This window comes from Mercenaria mercenaria, chromosome 9, assembly GCF_021730395.1.
Source record: "Mercenaria mercenaria strain notata chromosome 9, MADL_Memer_1, whole genome shotgun sequence".
Taxonomy (NCBI): Eukaryota; Metazoa; Mollusca; class Bivalvia; order Venerida; family Veneridae; genus Mercenaria; species Mercenaria mercenaria.
In genome coordinates this window covers 2,437,589-2,456,187 of record NC_069369.1, presented here as the reverse complement: position 1 = coordinate 2,456,187, position 18,599 = coordinate 2,437,589, and the positions used below count along the sequence as shown (strand labels likewise).

At 35.6% G+C, this 18,599-nt stretch overlaps 2 protein-coding genes across 2 annotated transcripts in view; one reads left to right on the top strand and one right to left on the bottom strand.

Annotated features, from left to right (window-relative positions):
• Nucleotides 1–2,316: 2,316 nt before the first annotated feature.
• On the top strand, nucleotides 2,317–5,602 carry LOC123546379 (protein FAM136A-like). The gene is made up of 3 exons (XM_045332596.1): nucleotides 2,317–2,471; nucleotides 2,935–3,075; nucleotides 4,884–5,602. Exons 1-3 carry the CDS (start codon nucleotides 2,388–2,390, stop codon nucleotides 5,076–5,078), a joined length of 420 nt encoding a protein of 139 aa, XP_045188531.1. The 5' UTR covers nucleotides 2,317–2,387; the 3' UTR covers nucleotides 5,079–5,602.
• LOC123546378 (cytoplasmic dynein 2 intermediate chain 2-like) overlaps nucleotides 5,533–18,599 on the bottom strand; it is a 25,221-nt gene continuing 12,154 nt past the window's right edge. The window contains exons 6-11 of the mRNA XM_045332595.2: nucleotides 17,641–17,774; nucleotides 13,551–13,630; nucleotides 12,015–12,196; nucleotides 9,598–9,755; nucleotides 7,049–7,257; nucleotides 5,533–6,611 (exon numbers count right to left, since the gene is read on the bottom strand). Coding sequence (XP_045188530.2) covers nucleotides 6,482–6,611; nucleotides 7,049–7,257; nucleotides 9,598–9,755; nucleotides 12,015–12,196; nucleotides 13,551–13,630; nucleotides 17,641–17,774 — 893 coding nt within the window. The 3' untranslated portion in view covers nucleotides 5,533–6,481. The remainder of the gene's footprint in view (nucleotides 6,612–7,048; nucleotides 7,258–9,597; nucleotides 9,756–12,014; nucleotides 12,197–13,550; nucleotides 13,631–17,640; nucleotides 17,775–18,599) is intronic.

The window sequence follows — 18,599 nt, the reverse complement described above, 5'->3', positions numbered from 1 at the left end:
CACCCTTTGACCCATAACTGTGATCTTGACCTTTCAGAAAGGAACCTAGGGTTTGCACATGACACTCCGTCTCATTGAGTTAAACATTCATGCCAGTTATAAACAAGATTCCTTAATGCATGTCAAAGTTATGGGCCGGATAATCTGACATGACCTTTGACCTCCACATACACCGAAAAGTAACTTATGAAAACGCAATCGAGTACTACATTGTAGTTAATATGTACAACAGAGCAGGATATTGGCTATCGCTAATGTGAAGAAGAACAGCGTTTATTTTTAGATATTTGAAGGTCAGGGACCACCAATTAAAAAAAAATGTTACTGGGAATGAGGAAAGTGTATACCTGGGAATAAGGTAATGTTTGTCCGTTCTGATTGGTCAGTCATGTAAACAAACCCAAGTAGTGATTTTTTTTTCAAAATTGAATACTTTTACTGCATTTACAGTATTTCATTTTACATTTTGACGAAATTCGCTATATTTCTTGTGTATTGAAAAAAGTTTTATCAAATGAATTTCACCCGAAATGTCATCGATGTAAAGAGGGCGTGAGGGTCATTTCATTCAAAGTAAAATCTAAATAAAGTATCATTATTTATAAAGTTTTTCGTCCGATATTTTGGTGGAACTTTGATAGTTCTTGAAAAAAAAATGTGATTAGATATACATGTTTCGTTTTATGGAAGGCCGTACTCGCCATATCTGTATCTGTATCCAAGTCTTCACCTCCAATATAGGAGAACCGTCTACTGTGTAATACCACAGTCACACATACGGCGCAGATAGCTACGTCGAGCTATGGATAGAAACGTAGTAACCCGTATCGATCCGTACCTGAGCCGTACGAACTGATACATATTACTACATTAAGGTACGTCTCAGGTACGTTTCAATACGGGTCGATACGGATTACTACGTTTTTATCCGTGGCTAGACGTAGCTTTCCGCGCCGTATGTGTGACTGGGGTATAAACGTCGTAGAGTCCCTCCACCAAAATAGCATGTTATGTACACCTTACAACAGTGGAACAGTATATAAACTTTTTGAAGAACAGTTAAATTTTCTTTAACAATACACAGTTAATGAGGTAGTTTATCGCTATTCTGGATACACGATTTACTTAGGACCACGAATGTCACTGTTTCTGCTTTTACCATATTAATTTTTCAATGCGGTAAAGTTCTTATTTCTTTGTACATGCAAATTGAAGAGGAGTCTTCTGCAGTGAAATTCTACACTACCCAATCTGTTTAAGCTTTTCCTAGGAATTTCCAGTTTGCCGGCCACATGTGTGCAGTATAGAAGAATTTCTATTTGCTCTGACGTGCTCAGTGAAGTCCAGTTATTCAAACCTAATGTTTGTAATTCAAACAACATGTCGGATAGGACTTGTTCCCTAATATTGTGCAGGGTTGGACAGTCAAGAAGAAAGTGTTCAACGGTTTCACTGTCTGTGTAGTACAACTGGCATACTGGATCTATTGCATTTTGGTTAAAGGCTACTCTGTTGGTTTGTAGTATGTAGGTACCAGTAAGCAATTTAAGTTTCACTGGTATTCTGGTGTAATCTCTAGAAGAGTTGGCTTGTATACTTAATGATCGAAGGATGTGGCTTTCCAGGAATAAAATAGCTAGTGTCCAGAAACCTGATAGAATGATGGTATTTCGCTATAGTCAAGATCTCTTCCTTCCACTGTTCATTTACTGAGTAGTTCACCGTTTTCTTCCACATATATTTATCCACAGGATTACACAGTAAGTCATCCGCACTACCAAGTTCATACTTTCAAAAAGTTTCTAATGTTATAACGGAAGTCTATGGGGAAAACAATTGGTGGTCTCTAGGTCAGAGACCACCAATTCAAAAAAGTACAGGGTACTTACTGGGAATGAGGTAAGTGTATATATGGGAATAAGGTAACGTCTGTGCGTTCTGATTGGTCAGTCATGTAAACAAACCCAGGAAGTGATTACTTTTTCAAAATTGATATTTTTCACTGCATTTACAGTATTTTATTTTACATTTTGACAAAATTTGCTATATTTTATGTGTATTTAAAAAAAGTTTTATCAAACGAATTTCTCCCGCCATGTCAATGATGTAAACAGGGGGTCATCTCATTCACACTAAAATTACTTAAATAAAGTATCACTATTCATATGTTTTTCGTCCGATATTTTGGTAGAACTAAGATAGTTCTTGAACAACTTGTAGTTAGATATACATGGTTCGATGTATGGAAGGCCATACACGCCATAATGTTACAATGTAAGTCTATGGGAAAACAATTGGTAGTCTCTAATCTCTACTCTACATGAAAGTCGACTTGTTAGACGACAGTAATACATAACCGGCGTTAGTCGTTAATAATCATAATAAACATGGAGGACATCAGTTATCGCGTGCAAAATGAAGCAACTAAAGTATTTACGGAATTAGATAAAGAAGTTCTGCGTAAAATGCAGGTAAAATGAAATAGGTAGCATTTACAACAATATCTTTACTTATGTCGGACTAGATAAAGCTTGTTAATAAGCGATGTTTTTGTATTTTATGAAGTTTCGGATATGTACATCATTTTCGGATAAAAGGGCATGATGTAATCAATACAGTCTTGGTATTTGTAAGTTAACGTATGCAACAAGATCATTATGTAATGCTAGAAAACCTCCGTTTCATTTAGAACAGGTGGTATTTCAGTCACAGATCTATGCAGATGTTTAAGGTTGTATCACATATATAATTTGTTTTTCTTTAATGTTGAGTCAAATGACCTTCAGCCTATTGCAGTGACCCAAGTATGTTACAGGACAGTCTAAGTTTATCATCAAATTTAAATGCTAAAATTAAAACAATACTGCCTCCAAACTGATTGTTGTCATTATTTTTGTCCCGCCGTCATTGAGCTGTGTCTATTTCATTTTTCAGGGTGACATGCACAGATGTAGCGCAAATTGTTGTGATAATAAAACTGCTGGTATAGATGATGTACAGAAATGTATAGAAAACTGTGCAGGACCCTTAACTCGAGCACAGAATTTCATGCAACAAGAAGTAGAGAACTTTCAGGTATTTATTTATTTATTTGGGTTTTACCGTGCACCATAACAGTATAGGTTATATGGAGTCAGATGTTCAGGACTACAGATTTTGGTTCCACATCTCATTTACATCGAAATAAAAACATGAGGTATGGAATCAAAATTTGCATACCTGCTGGAATCACAGAATTACTGCAAAACCAAGTGTTAAGACCCTATTTGTCGCTTCTTACGATCATGCAAGGGTAAGGCAGCTGTTCCTATTCTTTTCATACACAGATCGTCCCAGAACCACATGGGGCAACTTTCAGGTAAAAATAGGATGTGTCAAGGGGTCAGACTTGCATAATGCAGATTGCTATAGGCCAGTGCTAGCTCTTCTCATCCAGTTATTCTTGTTACTGAAACAAAAACTGGAACATTACCCAATATTTGAAACATTTCATCAGTTGAATGGCTTTGAAGTGCTATAGATCATTTTTGGTCATACATTTCTGCCAGCATGCTTTTGGACTTAGAAAATCCTGGTTGAAGTTTTGCATGCAAGTTACTATCTCAAAAACTAATGCAAAATTTGAATTGAAACTTAATCGTTTCCTCGGGGTTTATAAAACTAGGTCATACCACCAAGTCCCATAACTGCAAAATTATGTCGCATTTTGAACTTAAAACTTCTGGTTAAAGTTTTGCATGCAAGTTACTTTCTCTATTAAAACTAATGCAGAGCTACTGGATTGAAACTCTATAGATATTTTAACAGTTAGGGTAATATTCCTGCTTCTGGGACATTTTGAATAGTCTAGCATTGGCTATCTTACAGACGACTCTTGTTTATTCTGGTATCCAGTTTGAAAACTAAATGTTACTGTTCACAATATTGTTTTAATAAAGCGGCTTAAACTGAGCATGGTCAAATTAATTTGACAAAATACCGATACTTGAATGCTTTCAATAACAAGAGCTGTCTATGACTGTGCACTTAACTATTTGAAGCCCTTCCGCCTAAAACTAGCTTACATACAAACTTAACAAAGCTTGAGCAAACATTTTCTAAGTTGAAAAAGAGCGTAATTTTGCTTAAAGTTTCTTAAGGCTTTAAATTTTATGTTAAAAACAGATGAAACTGTGTTAACAGCTGTCCAAATAGATTGTATGCATACTGACATGGTTAGAAAAGTGCTACTTTAAATACTGCGCATAAACTTTTATAGTTAAGAGTCATCAAGGAAGGTAATCAAAAATAATAGATTCAGTAAAACTTTCTACTACATGTACAATGTATATTCAAATCTTTGACAGGTATTACTTAGTATTACTAAGAAAACAATTACTGGAAATAGGATTTAAAAAGAAATTACTATAGTTTATGTTCATAACGGAAAATGTGGCAGTCACATTTTAAACAAAGACTATTTGAAGCCCTCACTGAGGGTGATTTTACAAAAATGTGCCCATTGATATCCCCTTAAAAAATCTTATTTCAAATAATCTGCCCATCAATGAAGAGGCTTGTATTGGTTCTTCCCAGGTAAGACAGCTTCCATGTATTGGTGTTCTGTACCAGGCACATTGAAGAACCAGGCTGTCTAGGATAAGTTAACAGGAGATGCCGTGTCTAAAATTCTCTCTATTCTGGGGGCTTTGTCTGGCTCTGCTTCTCAGATCAGATCACTCTTTATACTGGATGAACTAGCACTCTTGAATGACTGCTGTTGTATGTGTATATGCATGAATGTAAAAGCACCTGTTTACCATATAACCATGAAAATTGTGCTAATTGACATGACATAACATGATATTAACACAGACTGTTTGAATTTATTGTGTCCTTTTCAGAATCGGTTGAATAGATGTGCTATGGATTGTCAGGACAAAGTACGAGACAAAATGACGACAAATATCTCAGAGACACAGCGCTTACAGTTAGGTCAAGAGATGGAATCCTGTGTAAAAAAGTGTGCAGATGATCACATAAGGAAATTACCAGAACTGTCTAAGAAATTGAAGTCTAATATAAGTAGTATGAAATAGGACTGGTATCAGATAATGTGCAGGTTAGCTGTCTGTAATTAGTTGATTAGGTCTGGGAAAGAAAGTTTTTTCTGGCAGTTCAGTAGTGTGACAGTGTATATCCAATACATCAAATAGAACAAAAATATATAATACTAATGCATTCCTTTTATGATTTCGTATTCCTGCGAAATAACTTTGATGCCAAGGATGATTTCACAGAATTTTCACTAAGAATTCAATACCTGGTTGGCTTAATAGGAGAGTTTCTAATTTATTTACCACACCCAAGTGCAAGGTGGCAACTTTAATCTCAGGGGCGTGAACTTTCGATATTTTTACTTTGGTGAACTTGCTGAACAAACAGTTCACATTTGGTTTGTTTGGCAAAACGATACTGCTAAGCCTGCATACACATTTACACCGATATTCATTTATCATGTCACATTGGCAAAAAACAAAACAAATATACATGTGCAGTAAAAATGAATTTTATAGAATGTTTATATAGTTTATACAGACTATCAAATAAATGATAAATAAGACATCACAGTTTGTATTTTATATGTAACAATACGAACAGCTTTTACCCACATATTTTGTAGTTCACCAAGCCACAGTGAAATAGTAGAATCTAGAATGAGATTCAAGGTTTACAACTATTAGCCAGTTAGCAAAAATGTAAATAAATTCAGCTTGCTTTGCTGGCAAAACTGTATATTCATTGTATTTAAATTTGCTGAAGTAGAGAGATAAGACAAATATATAAAACATTTTGATGTCATACAATATGTATGTATCTGACTGCTTTTTTTGCACTGAGATAAGTTCTTCCTGCAATAATGCAGTTATGACTGGGAATTAAATATTTATCAACGGCTTGGTAAGTACAACTATCTGCAAGAGCGACTACAAGGAAAACAAGTTTCTGAAAATCTTAAAACAACATGCCTAAAATGGTCAATTCAAGACTGAAGTATTATACTTGGTCTTAAATGTTATAAATAAATAACTAACATGAATTTTTTAATTTGTTTTCATAATTTAAAATTTAAGGTACTATCCTACATATATATCACAAAATATCACAGTCTCAAAACATATCAAAGTCAGTTTAATTTTAATCTAACAATTTGGTTTAAGCATATCCTGGAATGTACAGGTCTTTACACAACAAAAGTAACTTTGGACGGAAGTGATTTACAGAACTTTTTACAATATTGGACGGAATTCAATCATAAAGCATTTGCAATTTTATCAGCCTACCACTACATTTCAGTTCTTATACTAAACGGATTTTCTGGCAGTGATTTGAAAAGTTAAATACTTTTTCTAAAACATTGTTTTGCAAACACTACCAGAAATTTATCAAACATTACATGTTTATGGTGAAAGCATGCTTTCTTAAATTGACGATGCTAATGTTATTCTGATGATACGTTGACCAGGCTCCCTATAAACTCTGCTTCTTTCCCCGTTGATGTTCGAAGGTTTGAACTTAATTTGAAAATCTGGATAAAGCCTGCAGCATCACCTGTAGCAAGAAGCTGTGTTCTGCAAAATGCAACAGAAACGTTATTATTCTATTTCAAGAAAACACACAATGTAAAATTTCCATACACCAATTAGAAACTATTTTCAATACTACATGTCCATGCTACTCTCTTCCAAAAGCCTGTACAGACAAGTGTTTCATTGATTTGATCCAGCAACTGAGCATCCCCCAACAAAGTACAATGAGTGATTATCAGATATTTAAAGGCAAAGCTGAATTTAAAAAATCTAACCTAAAATGAAGTACCTTTATACTTGTCTTCAAAATAAAGTTTCCCTTCTTCTACTTAGATTTGTCTCCAACAATGAGTTATATATTTTTGTGTAAAATGGAAGATTTTGTGTATCACTAATATTAAAATAATTTCAGAAGGTCTTAATTTGAAGGTAGAGTTTGGACTGTAAGGACAAAAATTTTTGATATAAGAACTACTTACTGTTGAGGATTAAAGCTGCATGAGTAAACTGGTTGTTTATTTGGACTAGCTGTCATTTTGTGAACTGGGACTGTTTTTCCTTGTTTCAGATCATAAATCAACAGGTTTCCCGTCTGCGTTGTGGCTGCCATAACAGTGGCTTTAACTGGCGACCATGTAGCAGAGTGAATGTAACCCTCGCCAGGTTCAATAGTTAACACCGGCTGGGCCTGCAATATAGAAATATCAAAACACTGATCTCTAATACTGATTACAAGAGCTATACCTGTGTGTGCCAGCGCTCGTCTGTAAGTGCTTGACTTAGGGGAAATACAGTAAAAGTGTTACAGTTCTTGACCTTACTTATATATTGATGACAAAATACTGTAAACCTAGAAATGTTTGCGGATACTATATTTCGCGTTTTTCAAAACATGAACATTTTCGCAGATACAAATCTTCGCGGAATCATATCCATCGCGAATCCCGCGAATAAGAAGTCGCAAGTGAACATATTTAGTATAATAAGGTAGGTATCACTGCATAGTTTACATTCAGTTTTATTGTACACTTCAATTATAAATGCACCCTAATCCTTTTCATCCATATCAACGGTTATTCACACTTCCAATTATTGACAGTCAGTAAATTGCTGTTTTTAGTCTGTCATTTGTCTGCCATTTAAGGTAGTTCTGCACGTCTGGATCGAAATTTTTTCTACAATGTAGAATTTGATTAAACTCTGATTTTTCAAATCTTCAGAATATACCTAGAAAATTCAGCAAATAAAAAAGATAGGGTCGTGTACTTGATTTTTTGCTGGACTGATTTGAAAAAAATCGACCACACGCAATTTTTCGTAATGGAAGTCTATGGGAAAATCATAACTTTCATAACATTTTCGCGAATAGATTTTTTTCTTCAAATGTAGAATTTAATGAAACTTCCCACATTTGTAAATAAACATATGGCCTATAATGTGGTGAAATAAAATGTATAGGTCCGTGTGCTTAATTTTGAGATATTTGACCATGATAAAAGTGAACCGCACTTTTCACGCTAATTTTAAGACATTATTTTGAATTTTTAACGTGTCAGATGTTTTAATATCATATTTTAACTTTAGAAAGACAGTAACAGTGCCATTGTAATAAATTTACTCATATGTTGCTATTAATTCAGAAAATGATTTTCATTTCCGTTCGCCGAATCCAGGCTTTATTCCACGTTTTCCGGATAAATGACGTTACGCCATCACTTCCGGTTTATCAAACGTGCAGAACTACCTTAAATAGGTGATTAATCCACACTTAGCAGAAATAGACACCATATTTTACTTACAAATAATATATCATACTGGCTGATGACTGCAAATTGCTGTTATATGTTGTTCGAAAGATGCATATCGTTTTTGTTTTTATCCCTTGTTTGCCTTACTGATTGATATTGAAAATGCTGTTGCTTCATAAATAAGTAAATTGTAAATCAACTGAAATAATGAGGATTTGTGCACTCATGTTATACAATTAATTACGGTACTAGAATATGAATTATTAATATCCAGGTATGTGTATTACAGTAAGCACATAACCATTTTATAGTGATCTATATAAGCTGAAGCTAGAATCTTTCGAGTTTTGTTAGAACAGAGGTTTTCGCGGCTATTTAATTTCACGGAAATATACTACCCGTGAAAGGCGCTAATTTAAAAAGCGCGAAAACAATTCTAGGTTTACAGTAATGTATAGCTTCAAAGCTATAGTATTCAAGAAAAGAACCTAAATGAGAATGACTAAGAAATACCAATCTTCTAAGTTTAATTAAAGAGCTATAATTCTAACAAAATGCAAGTGATTTATGGTTCTTGATGTACTTACAAATGTGGTGATTAAAAAGTGAACAAGCTCAATTTTCTAAGACACAAAGGGCCATAATTTTGACCAAATGCAATAATTGTGATTTTGGCTTTTGGTTTTAGCATGCATACGCATTTTATGATGATAAACAAGTTAGCGAATTTTCAAAGCTATTGCTCTTAACATTTTAATCAAGAAATTACAACTTCGTTTTAGTACAAGAGCCATAAATCTGACAGAATGGGCTGGAGATATGGTTCTCTTACCAACAAACCTAATCATGATAAACAAGCAAGCCAAAGGTCAAATCTATAGTATTTATGAAAATGCACATACCGGTAAACAAAACTCTGAACTAAGAAATTCAAATTTTCTAACTTACAAAAAGGGCCAATATTCTGATGAAATTCAAGTTAAGAGCTATGAATCTTGGCCTTCTTACCTGATAAATTAGTGCTTTTACATTTTGCGAAAAACGGTTTTTGACAAATAGACCAAAATAAAAATCTTACACAACCATGACACCGACTCCAAAGATCAAGTGAAAACAACACCTTAAAGAATTAAAAAAAAAAATCAAACAAGCTGAAATTAGTGCTGGTGTCGAGTGATCAAGTAATAGCACTTAACCTGTGACTTCCATAATGAGCATACACCACTTAAAGCAATGAGCATTGACACTGTATCATTCCTCAACCTTGTGAAGCCACATACCTGTAATATGCTATAAAGTCGTATACACTGATCCATTCCCGCACTAACAAAGGCGTTTCTCTGGAAGGGAGAGCACTCTACTGCATACACAGGACCATGATGTGGGTTATACGTGAAGGTTACTGGAGATTTCAGAGGGATAGAAGATGTAACATGACCTGCAAACAGAGTAAAATAATAAATGTATTTCAAAGTATAAGTGAAAGTTTAACCCTTATCATACTGGAAACGATTGATTCTGCCTTTGCGACCAGTGCTGATCATGGTCAGTCTGCACATTTGTGCAGTCTGATCATGATCTACACTGTTTGCCATTTAGTATCGTTTTTAGCAGTTAATGGTACTGTCCAAAGTGAAAGATGGACAAGTTCATTATAGAAATTTAGCAGGTTAAGGGTTAAATTGCTTTTCCACACTGGTTGTAAAGATGTGTTAATTATGTCAGCCGGCTAGTTTTTAGCCTTCCAGTCAATACTGATGAAAATACGGGGTATAGAAGACTGTTGGCTGCAAGAAAACTGCCACCACCTTAGAATTCCAACACAAGACCTTGAAGTTAGAAGCTAGATGCTATTTCTCTTGTTCCTCCTTGTATATAGATGCAACCTGTTGTGTTGAAGCTATTCAGTTACCCTAGCATCGGCATTAATTTTCAAAGTTTGAATTTCTACTAAAGAATTAATCAACTGACTGAATCTGATACTTATTTCTCCAATACAGAAACAAAAGATAAAAGGTAAGGGTAGATTTTATAATAGCCATATAATAATAATAGGTTAACCAAGACAGTAAGAACAATAAATTTTGTGTCAAACAGCTCCACAAAGTTTAAGATCAAGGAAGGTTCAGCATCAAGTTGAGGACAAAGCCATATATCCAAGCTAGTCAAATGATGAGGGCAAAATTTATTTTACCAATCAGTTAAACACACAGTTAGAAACAAGGAGCTGCGTTCAATAAATGCTTGATGCCCCCGGTGGCATCCTTGTCCCTAGATTTTGCACCCAAGTCCATAACGAGGTCAAGGTCAAACTGAGGTCAGGTAATGTTTGAAGATGAGGAATGGTCACAGGTTACATCTGCATTAGTATCAAGTCATTCTAGTAAGAGGTATTGATGCTAGACGAAACGGTCCCATTTGGTTAACCAAGAGATGGCCCATACAAAGCAACCCAAGTCCAAAATGAGGTCAAGGTCAAGTTCAAACTGAGGTCAGGTGATGTCTGAAGATGAGGAATGGTCATAGGTTACATCTGCATTAGTATCAAGTCATTCTAGTAAGAGGTATTGATGCTAGACAAAACGGTCCCAATTGGTTAACCTCGTACGGACGGACGAACAAACAGACGAAGGGACAGGTCAATCACTATATGCCTCCCGCATCAGTAGATGCCAGGGGCATAAAATATTAATCATCATCTATGTATTTGTGGTGGCAGTGACAGAATACTAAGACACAAGAAACTAAGTGTGGGGGGTTGATGTAGGGTGGTGGTGTTTTGGGGATGCATTTAGGGTTTTTACACACAGCATTATGTATCATCATCAACTACCTTTCAAACATTCTGACAAAAAAAAATCAAGCACACGATGCTGAATTTTAAAAGAATATTCTGAAGTTCTGAAAAATCAGGGATTAATTTTATTCTACATTGTAGGAAAAATTCTGATCAAAATGTACAGAACTATCTCAACAAGGCTTTTCTATGATTTGACCTAGTCATTGACCTCAGGTATTTCAGTTTTGAATCTGAACCTAGATTTCATAGAGACGAACATTTTGACAAAGTTTCATAAAGACGAGGTAAAAAATGTAGCCTCTAGAATGTTAACAAGCTTTTCTTTTTAACTGACCTAGTAACCTAGTTTTTCATCCTGTATGATCCAATAACAAATTCGTATTTTGTAGATTTTATTGAGGGTACTGTCTGACCAAGTTCTACTCGGATCTAGCTACAATTGTGACCTCTAGAGTGTAAACATACAAACTGTTCAAAATGTACAACAGACACAGGATGATCACAATAGCTCAACTTGAAAAAGATCAATTAGACCTTATTCACATATCTTTTAACATCATTACTTTTGATGAAAATTGGGTAGAGAACCTTTAAATGATGCTACAAACCAAGTTTGATGAAGACCCATCAAACCACAAATGAGGAGAAGTATTTCTATTTCATCTCTGGCAACCAGTAAATGGGGCAAAGCTAAACCATTTGAACAAACTTGATAGAGGTCCATGCCAGGATGTTACTAACCAAGTTTGGTGTAATTGTGACAGAGTTTCAGAGGAGATGTTTAAAGTGTTGACACAGGACAATGGATGCCAGACAATCCACCTATATTAAAAGCTCACCTTGAACAAAGTACAGAGGAGTTACAAAATGTATTACCCCTAGGCTACTGAAACTTACTTCCAGCTGGAGGGCCCTGTGAGTTCATGGAACACTTGAAGATAACCCCAGCCTCTGACCCCACCAGAAACATATCCTTGTCTTCAGAATGGTATGATATACAGGTGACCCCAACCTCCTTATCTCCTCGCACTCCCTTCACCTTCATACGTCTAGGTAAACTCTGTGTCATTAACATGAAACTAAAAATAGGCAACAGTAAGGATTAAAGAAAATAATAACATAAACACTACACAGTACTATTGTAAATGCAAAGAGAAACAAAATGGATTAATGGGTTCTTGACAGTATTTATTTATAAACAAGAGCTGTCTCCATAGGATGACACATGCCCCCGATGGCACTTTAAATGAATAGTTATGGCCGATGTTCGAGTTTAGGACCTTTGACCTACGGAGCTGGGTCTTGCGCGCGACACGTCGTCTTACTGTGTCACACATTTATGCGTAGTTATTTTAAAATCCATGCATGAATGACAAAGATATGGACCGGACACGCCCATCAATGCACTATCATGAAAAAAGCCCTTTAACATCTAAGTGTGACCTTGACCTTTGAGCTACGGACCTGGGTCTTGCGCATGACACGTCGTCTTACTGTGGTACACATTCATGCCAAGTTATTTGAAAATCCATCCATCGATGACAAAGATATGGACCGGACACGCCCATCAATGCAATAACCCTTAATGCCTAAGTGTGACCTTGACCTTTGAGATACAGACCTGGGTCTTGTGCACGACACGTCGTCTTACTGTGGTACACATTCATGCCAAGTTATTTGAAAATCCATCCATCCATGACAAAGATATGGACCGGACACGCCCATCAATGCACTATCCCTTAATGTCTAAGTGTGACCTTGACCTTTGAGGTACGGACCTGGGTCTTGCGCGCGACAAGTCGTCTTACTGTGGTACACATTCATGCCAAGTTATTTGAAAATCCATCCATCCATGACAAAGATATGGACCGGACACGCCCATCAATGCAATAACCTTTAATGTCTAAGTGTGACCTTGACCTTTGAGCTACGGACCTGGGTCTTGCGCGCGACACGTCGTCTTACTGTGGTACACATTCATGCCAAGTTATTTGAAAATCCATCCATCGATGACAAAGATATGGACCGGACACGAAAAATGCGGACAGACCGACAGACTGACAGACCGACAGACAGACGGTTCAAAAACTACATGCCTCCCTTCGGGGGCATAAAAATACTTGTGGATTCTGTTAAGTATGTAAAAAGCACCCTACTGCTTTTGAAAAAACAGTAAAGAATTTAACAACAAGTTTAATGTTACCATATACCTCTAAGAAGGCAGCCAGTGAGCGAGTAAAGCGACCAAGAGATTAGTTCATCAGAAGTGAATCATTTTTGATTACTTTCATATTTAACAATTTTTATTTCTAAACATTTAAATTATATGCAAAACAGAGGGAATTAAATGTAAGCTTTACTTTGCTTATCTGTCAAATATCAAGTTTTGTAAACTGGGTAAGACTGACTACAATTAAAGGGGAGATGACATACCCATCCTTAGGAAGCAATTTCTGAGCTTTTCTGTCAATTTTCCATTGTATAATTTTACCATCTGCACTAGCACTCACCAGCTGAAATAAATTGTATATACTGAACATACTGTACTACGGATACTGAATTAAGAGCTTTTGTGATACTACTGATGTTGCAGCATAGATTCTCTACTATTGTTATACTAATCCAATGTATTATACTAAATTTATATAGCAACCTTTTCATGAAAAACCCTGAAATCCCGAAAATAAGCCACTGCTTATTTTAAATTTTCGTAAAGATTTGGTGGCATATTATCGAGTCCGGCTTACTTTTGCATCCAGCGAACTTTTGAGTACATATATCCAGTAACGGTTAAAAAACAAGCATATTTTCAGGTACCAAACTAATGTAGATAGGGTTGTCATATTTTTGCTTTAATGCAAAAACATCAACATCGGTAAATACTCATACTTCTGACACACCTGTTTTGTTACAATTTCTTAATGAAAATAATCTGATGCTGACAGATAATTACCTATCAACAAGTGCTGTCCGTAAGACAGCGCGCTCCACAATTCGGCGATTTGACAGTAAAATGAATATATGTCTCAATAAGAGACCTCTACTTTAAAAGGAAGATACACCAAGGGGCATAATTCTGTCAAGAACACAAACTAGAGTTATTGGGATTGTTACCACACATGCAGATGATGATGGTAAAAATATATTTTGAGTTTCAAGTCATAACCTTATGTAGTATCAAAGTTATGTCCACAAAACGAAGACTGTCAAAACATTTAAGTATGAAAGGGGCATAATTCTGTCAAAAATACAATTAGAGTTATGGGGATTGTAACACACATTTTAAAGAAATATTTTTAATTTCAAGTCATTATCTTTTAAAGAACCAAAGGTATGTCTATAAACAAAGCTTTCAAAAAAATTAATATGAAAATAATTCCAAGTATAACAACTTTGTGACCTTGACCTTGGGTATAATGGGCCCAGCCCTAACAAATACTTGGTTTGTATGCTGGAAAATGTTTATGTGAACTTACAGTAAGATATAAGTAATAGTAACAAAGATATGACAGAAAAACAAAGGTTTCAGAAAAAACTTTAACCTTATAAATAACCTAAGTATAACATGTTGATGACCTTGACCTCAGGTGTAATGGGCCCAGCTCCTGCACATACTTTGTTTGTATGCTAGAAAATGTTTATGTGAAGTTATAGTAAGATATAAGCAATAGTAACAAAGATATTACAGAAAAACAAAGGTTGCCGAAAAACTTTAACCTTAAAAATAACCTAAGTATAAAATAATTCCAAGTATAACAACTTTGTGACCTTGACCTTTGGTATAATGGGCCCAGCCCCTGCACATACTTTGTTTGTATGCTGGACAATGTTTATGTGAACTTAAAGTAAGATATAAGCAATAGCAACAAAGATATGACAGAAAAACAAAGGTTTCAGAAAAACTTTAACCTTAAAAATAACCTAAGTATAACACCTTGGTGACCTTGACCTTAGGTATAATGTGCCCAGCACCTGCATATACTTTGTTTGTATGCTGGACAATGTTTATGTTAAGTTACAGTAAGATATAAGCAATAGTAACAAAGATATGACAGAAAAACAAAGGTTGCCGAAAAACTTTAACCAAGAAAGTTCATGCCGGGGCGAGTAGAATAGCCCCCCTATTCTCCGAATAGTGGAGCTAAAAAGTTATGTCTGGCCTAACAAACAAATTTAACTATGATTTAATCGCCCAATCAGTATGAATAACTTACACAATACTACGTGATAAACATGTGGAAATAAATCTGCTATGTACAGGTTGGTAACTTTTGCTACCTTATATGGTGTCCCAACAAGGTCATTGATACTATTTCTGATACAAAAAAGTGAAAGGCTTATATTTGAGTCTGACTAATTTATGAGCCATTTTTGCCTATAGTGCAATGGTGTCTTATTTTCGAGACTGGCTTATTTTCAGAACCAGCTTATTTTTGGGATTTCAGTGTACAAATGGTGAAACATCTATTTCTCGAGCAACAATGGCTCGAATACCAGGACTCACTCAAGCAATTTGCTTTATTTTTGCTATATAAGCTCAAAACCCAGACCCATATCAGTAAGGGGCAAGTGATTTGAAGTCAATGACCTTAACCAGAGAGGCCCCATATATGTCAGTACAAATGTCGTAAGTACCATTTACTAAAACATGCAGAATATAAATATTCTACTTTCAACACAGCTAAATCACAAGTATTTATCTTTAACAAGAGGGCCATGATGGCCCTATATCGCTCACCTAAGTAGAGTTGCTTGCTTGAACAAATTTCTTAGCTAAAGCTTTAAAAACAAGAAAATTAGGAGAGTGGGTCAAGGTAAATATTATGCAAGATTACTTTTGAAACCTGTAAAAAAATATTACAGGTGGTCCAAATCCTTTTGCTGTAGCTTAGAAAACAAGAAAGTAGGTCAGTAGGTCACACTGATGGTCACTGAAAGTCTGTTTAAAGATTGGCATGCAAAACTATACATATCATCCAAATTTCAAAGCTGTATCTTAAAAAACAAGAAAGTAGGTCAGTAGGTCAAGGTTACAGTAAAATTATCCCTAATTACTTGGGGTCATACGTAATTATAATAAAACAGTCTAGGAAATATGATGAGATAATTTTTCCTATATAACTCATATAAAAACTATGTTACCCTCGGGGTGGGGCCTCTAGGCAATGTAACATACTGAATTTCAAAAGCATAGGCCTTGAACTTTCAGTCAAGAAGATTTTTAAATGTTTTTTCTTATGTAAGTCTATGTAAAACTTGGGACCCCCAGGGCAGGGCCTCTTTTATCCCCAAGAGGCATAATTTCAACAATCTTTGTAAAGAACAACTAGGCAATGTAACATACCAAAAATCAAAAGCCTAGGCCTTGCAGTTTCAGACAAGAACATTTTTTTTTTCCTATGTAAGTCTATGTAAAACTTGGGACCCCCTTGGCGGGGCCTCTTTTTACCCCAGGGGCATAATTTGAACAACCTTGGTAGAGAACCACAAGGCAATGCTACATACCAAGCATCAAAGGCCTAGGTCTTGCAGTTTCAGACAAGAAGATTTTTAATTTTTTTTCCTATTTAAGTCTATGTAAAACTTGAGACCCTGGGGCCTCTTTTCACCCAGGGGCATAATTCGAATAATTCTGGTAGGGAACCAAAAGGCAATGCTACATACCAAATATCAAAGGCCTATGTCTTTTGGTTTCAGACAAGAAGAATTTTTAAATTATTTTCCTATATAAGTCTTTGTAAAACTTAGGACCCCCGGGACGGGACCTCTTTTCACCCCAGGGGCATAATTTGAACAATCTTTATAGAGGACCATTAGATGATGTCACATGCCAAATACTGAGGCTCTATGCCTTGTGGGTATGGATAAGAAGATTTTCAAAGTTTTCCCTATGTAAGTCTAGGTAAACCATGTGACCCCCAGGGCGGGGCCATATTTGACCCTATGGAAATAATTTGAACAATCTTGGTAGAGGACTACTAGATGATGCTACATATCAAATATAAAAGCCCTATGACCTGTGGTTTTGGACAAGAAGATTTTAAACTTTTTCCTTTTGGTTGCCATGGCAACCAGAGTTCTATATGGAATTCAATTCTTTGAACAATTTTTAAAGAAGACCAGCCAAGAAACATCCCTGTGAAGTTTCATCAAAATTGGCCTGATGGTTTAGGAGGAGATGTAGTTTAAAGGAAAGTGTGGACGGACGAAAGTTCCTACATATGGATACTTATGTGCTCTCTATTGTTCTCTTAGCCACGTAAGAGAAAAATAGCCACATAAAAGCCTTACGGAATGAATGGCATCAAAGAAAAAGTACAGTTACCTATTGTTCCTATAGCCACCTAAGTATGCAAATGTGAGCTCGTACTGACGGACGGGGGATGGTGAGCAATCGCAATAGCTCATCCTGAGCCTTTGGCTCAGGTGAGCTAAAAATGGATGATTCTTGACTTTTTTTAAAGCTAAGCTGTATGAGAATCTTTTTTATATTTAAGCTTCATTGTAACATGTTAAAACATACATAAATTTTCTTTCCTTTGGTATCTGTGATCCAGCAGACTTTTGACACAGGTTCCTGGTGGGCATCCTCTCCAAGACCGGAGGTGGCTATCAGCATGTCATCCTCTCTGCTTAAATCCCACAGTAATACCTCCCCTGAAACACAAGCAAGACAAATAAAGTGTATGACATTTTATTTTGTTTACTTTTCATTGATATTAAATTAAAAAAAATTCTCAAACCTTCTGGTTCATTGACTAAATGCTGCACTTGTGCTACTGAATGGACATTAAACAAAACAGTCTAATCTTGCTTTTATATGTAAATTAGATAGAACATTACCTAAGTTTTACAATGATTTAACCTTGTGACATAGTTTTGACTTTAGCTGACTTCAGACTAGCTGTCTGAGTTTCGAACTTCACATACATTTTCTAAAAACAAATATTTTGACAAAATTTCAAGTAGATCAGGATGTCACTACAGAACAATGGTGAAGGAAGCAAGATGCCACTATGGGAACAAACACCAGCTCATAATTTGCAGTCTGCACCCTCAACCACTTCTCCAAGAAGTCTTAAATGATGTTCATAGTCATAAATGGAAGACCTCCACTATTTCATGTGTACTAAGTAGGGACGGGCCATTGGCAACGAGTACCAATTTTGGTACTTGAGTATTCACCAAATTTTTCGATCGAGTACTCGGTTACTTGTTAAAAGTGGTGTCCATAACCGGAACAGGTGTGAATCAGCGGTATTTAGCCTTTGTTCATTATTAAAGGAAGCTAATTCAAAATTACTAGTTGTTTCACCATGGCTCCCGTAAGCAGTGATATAATGTTCTAAAACCATTTTTTGAACTGGGTACAGTTGTAAATAATTACTTTGTGCTAAATGGAAAACTCGAGAACGTAAAACCAACACAGTTGTATATTTCAAGTAACTTTTTATGTCCACATAATAACGTAAGGAATATCAA

Coding starts and splice junctions, on each gene's coding strand:
- LOC123546379 (XM_045332596.1), top strand. CDS start 2,388: ATGGAGGACATCAGTTATCGCGTGCAAAATGAAGCAACTAAAGTATTT. Junction 2,472..2,934: donor AAGTTCTGCGTAAAATGCAG/GTAAAATGAAAT, acceptor TTCATTTTTCAG/GGTGACATGCACAGATGTAG. Junction 3,076..4,883: donor AAGAAGTAGAGAACTTTCAG/GTATTTATTTAT, acceptor TGTCCTTTTCAG/AATCGGTTGAATAGATGTGC.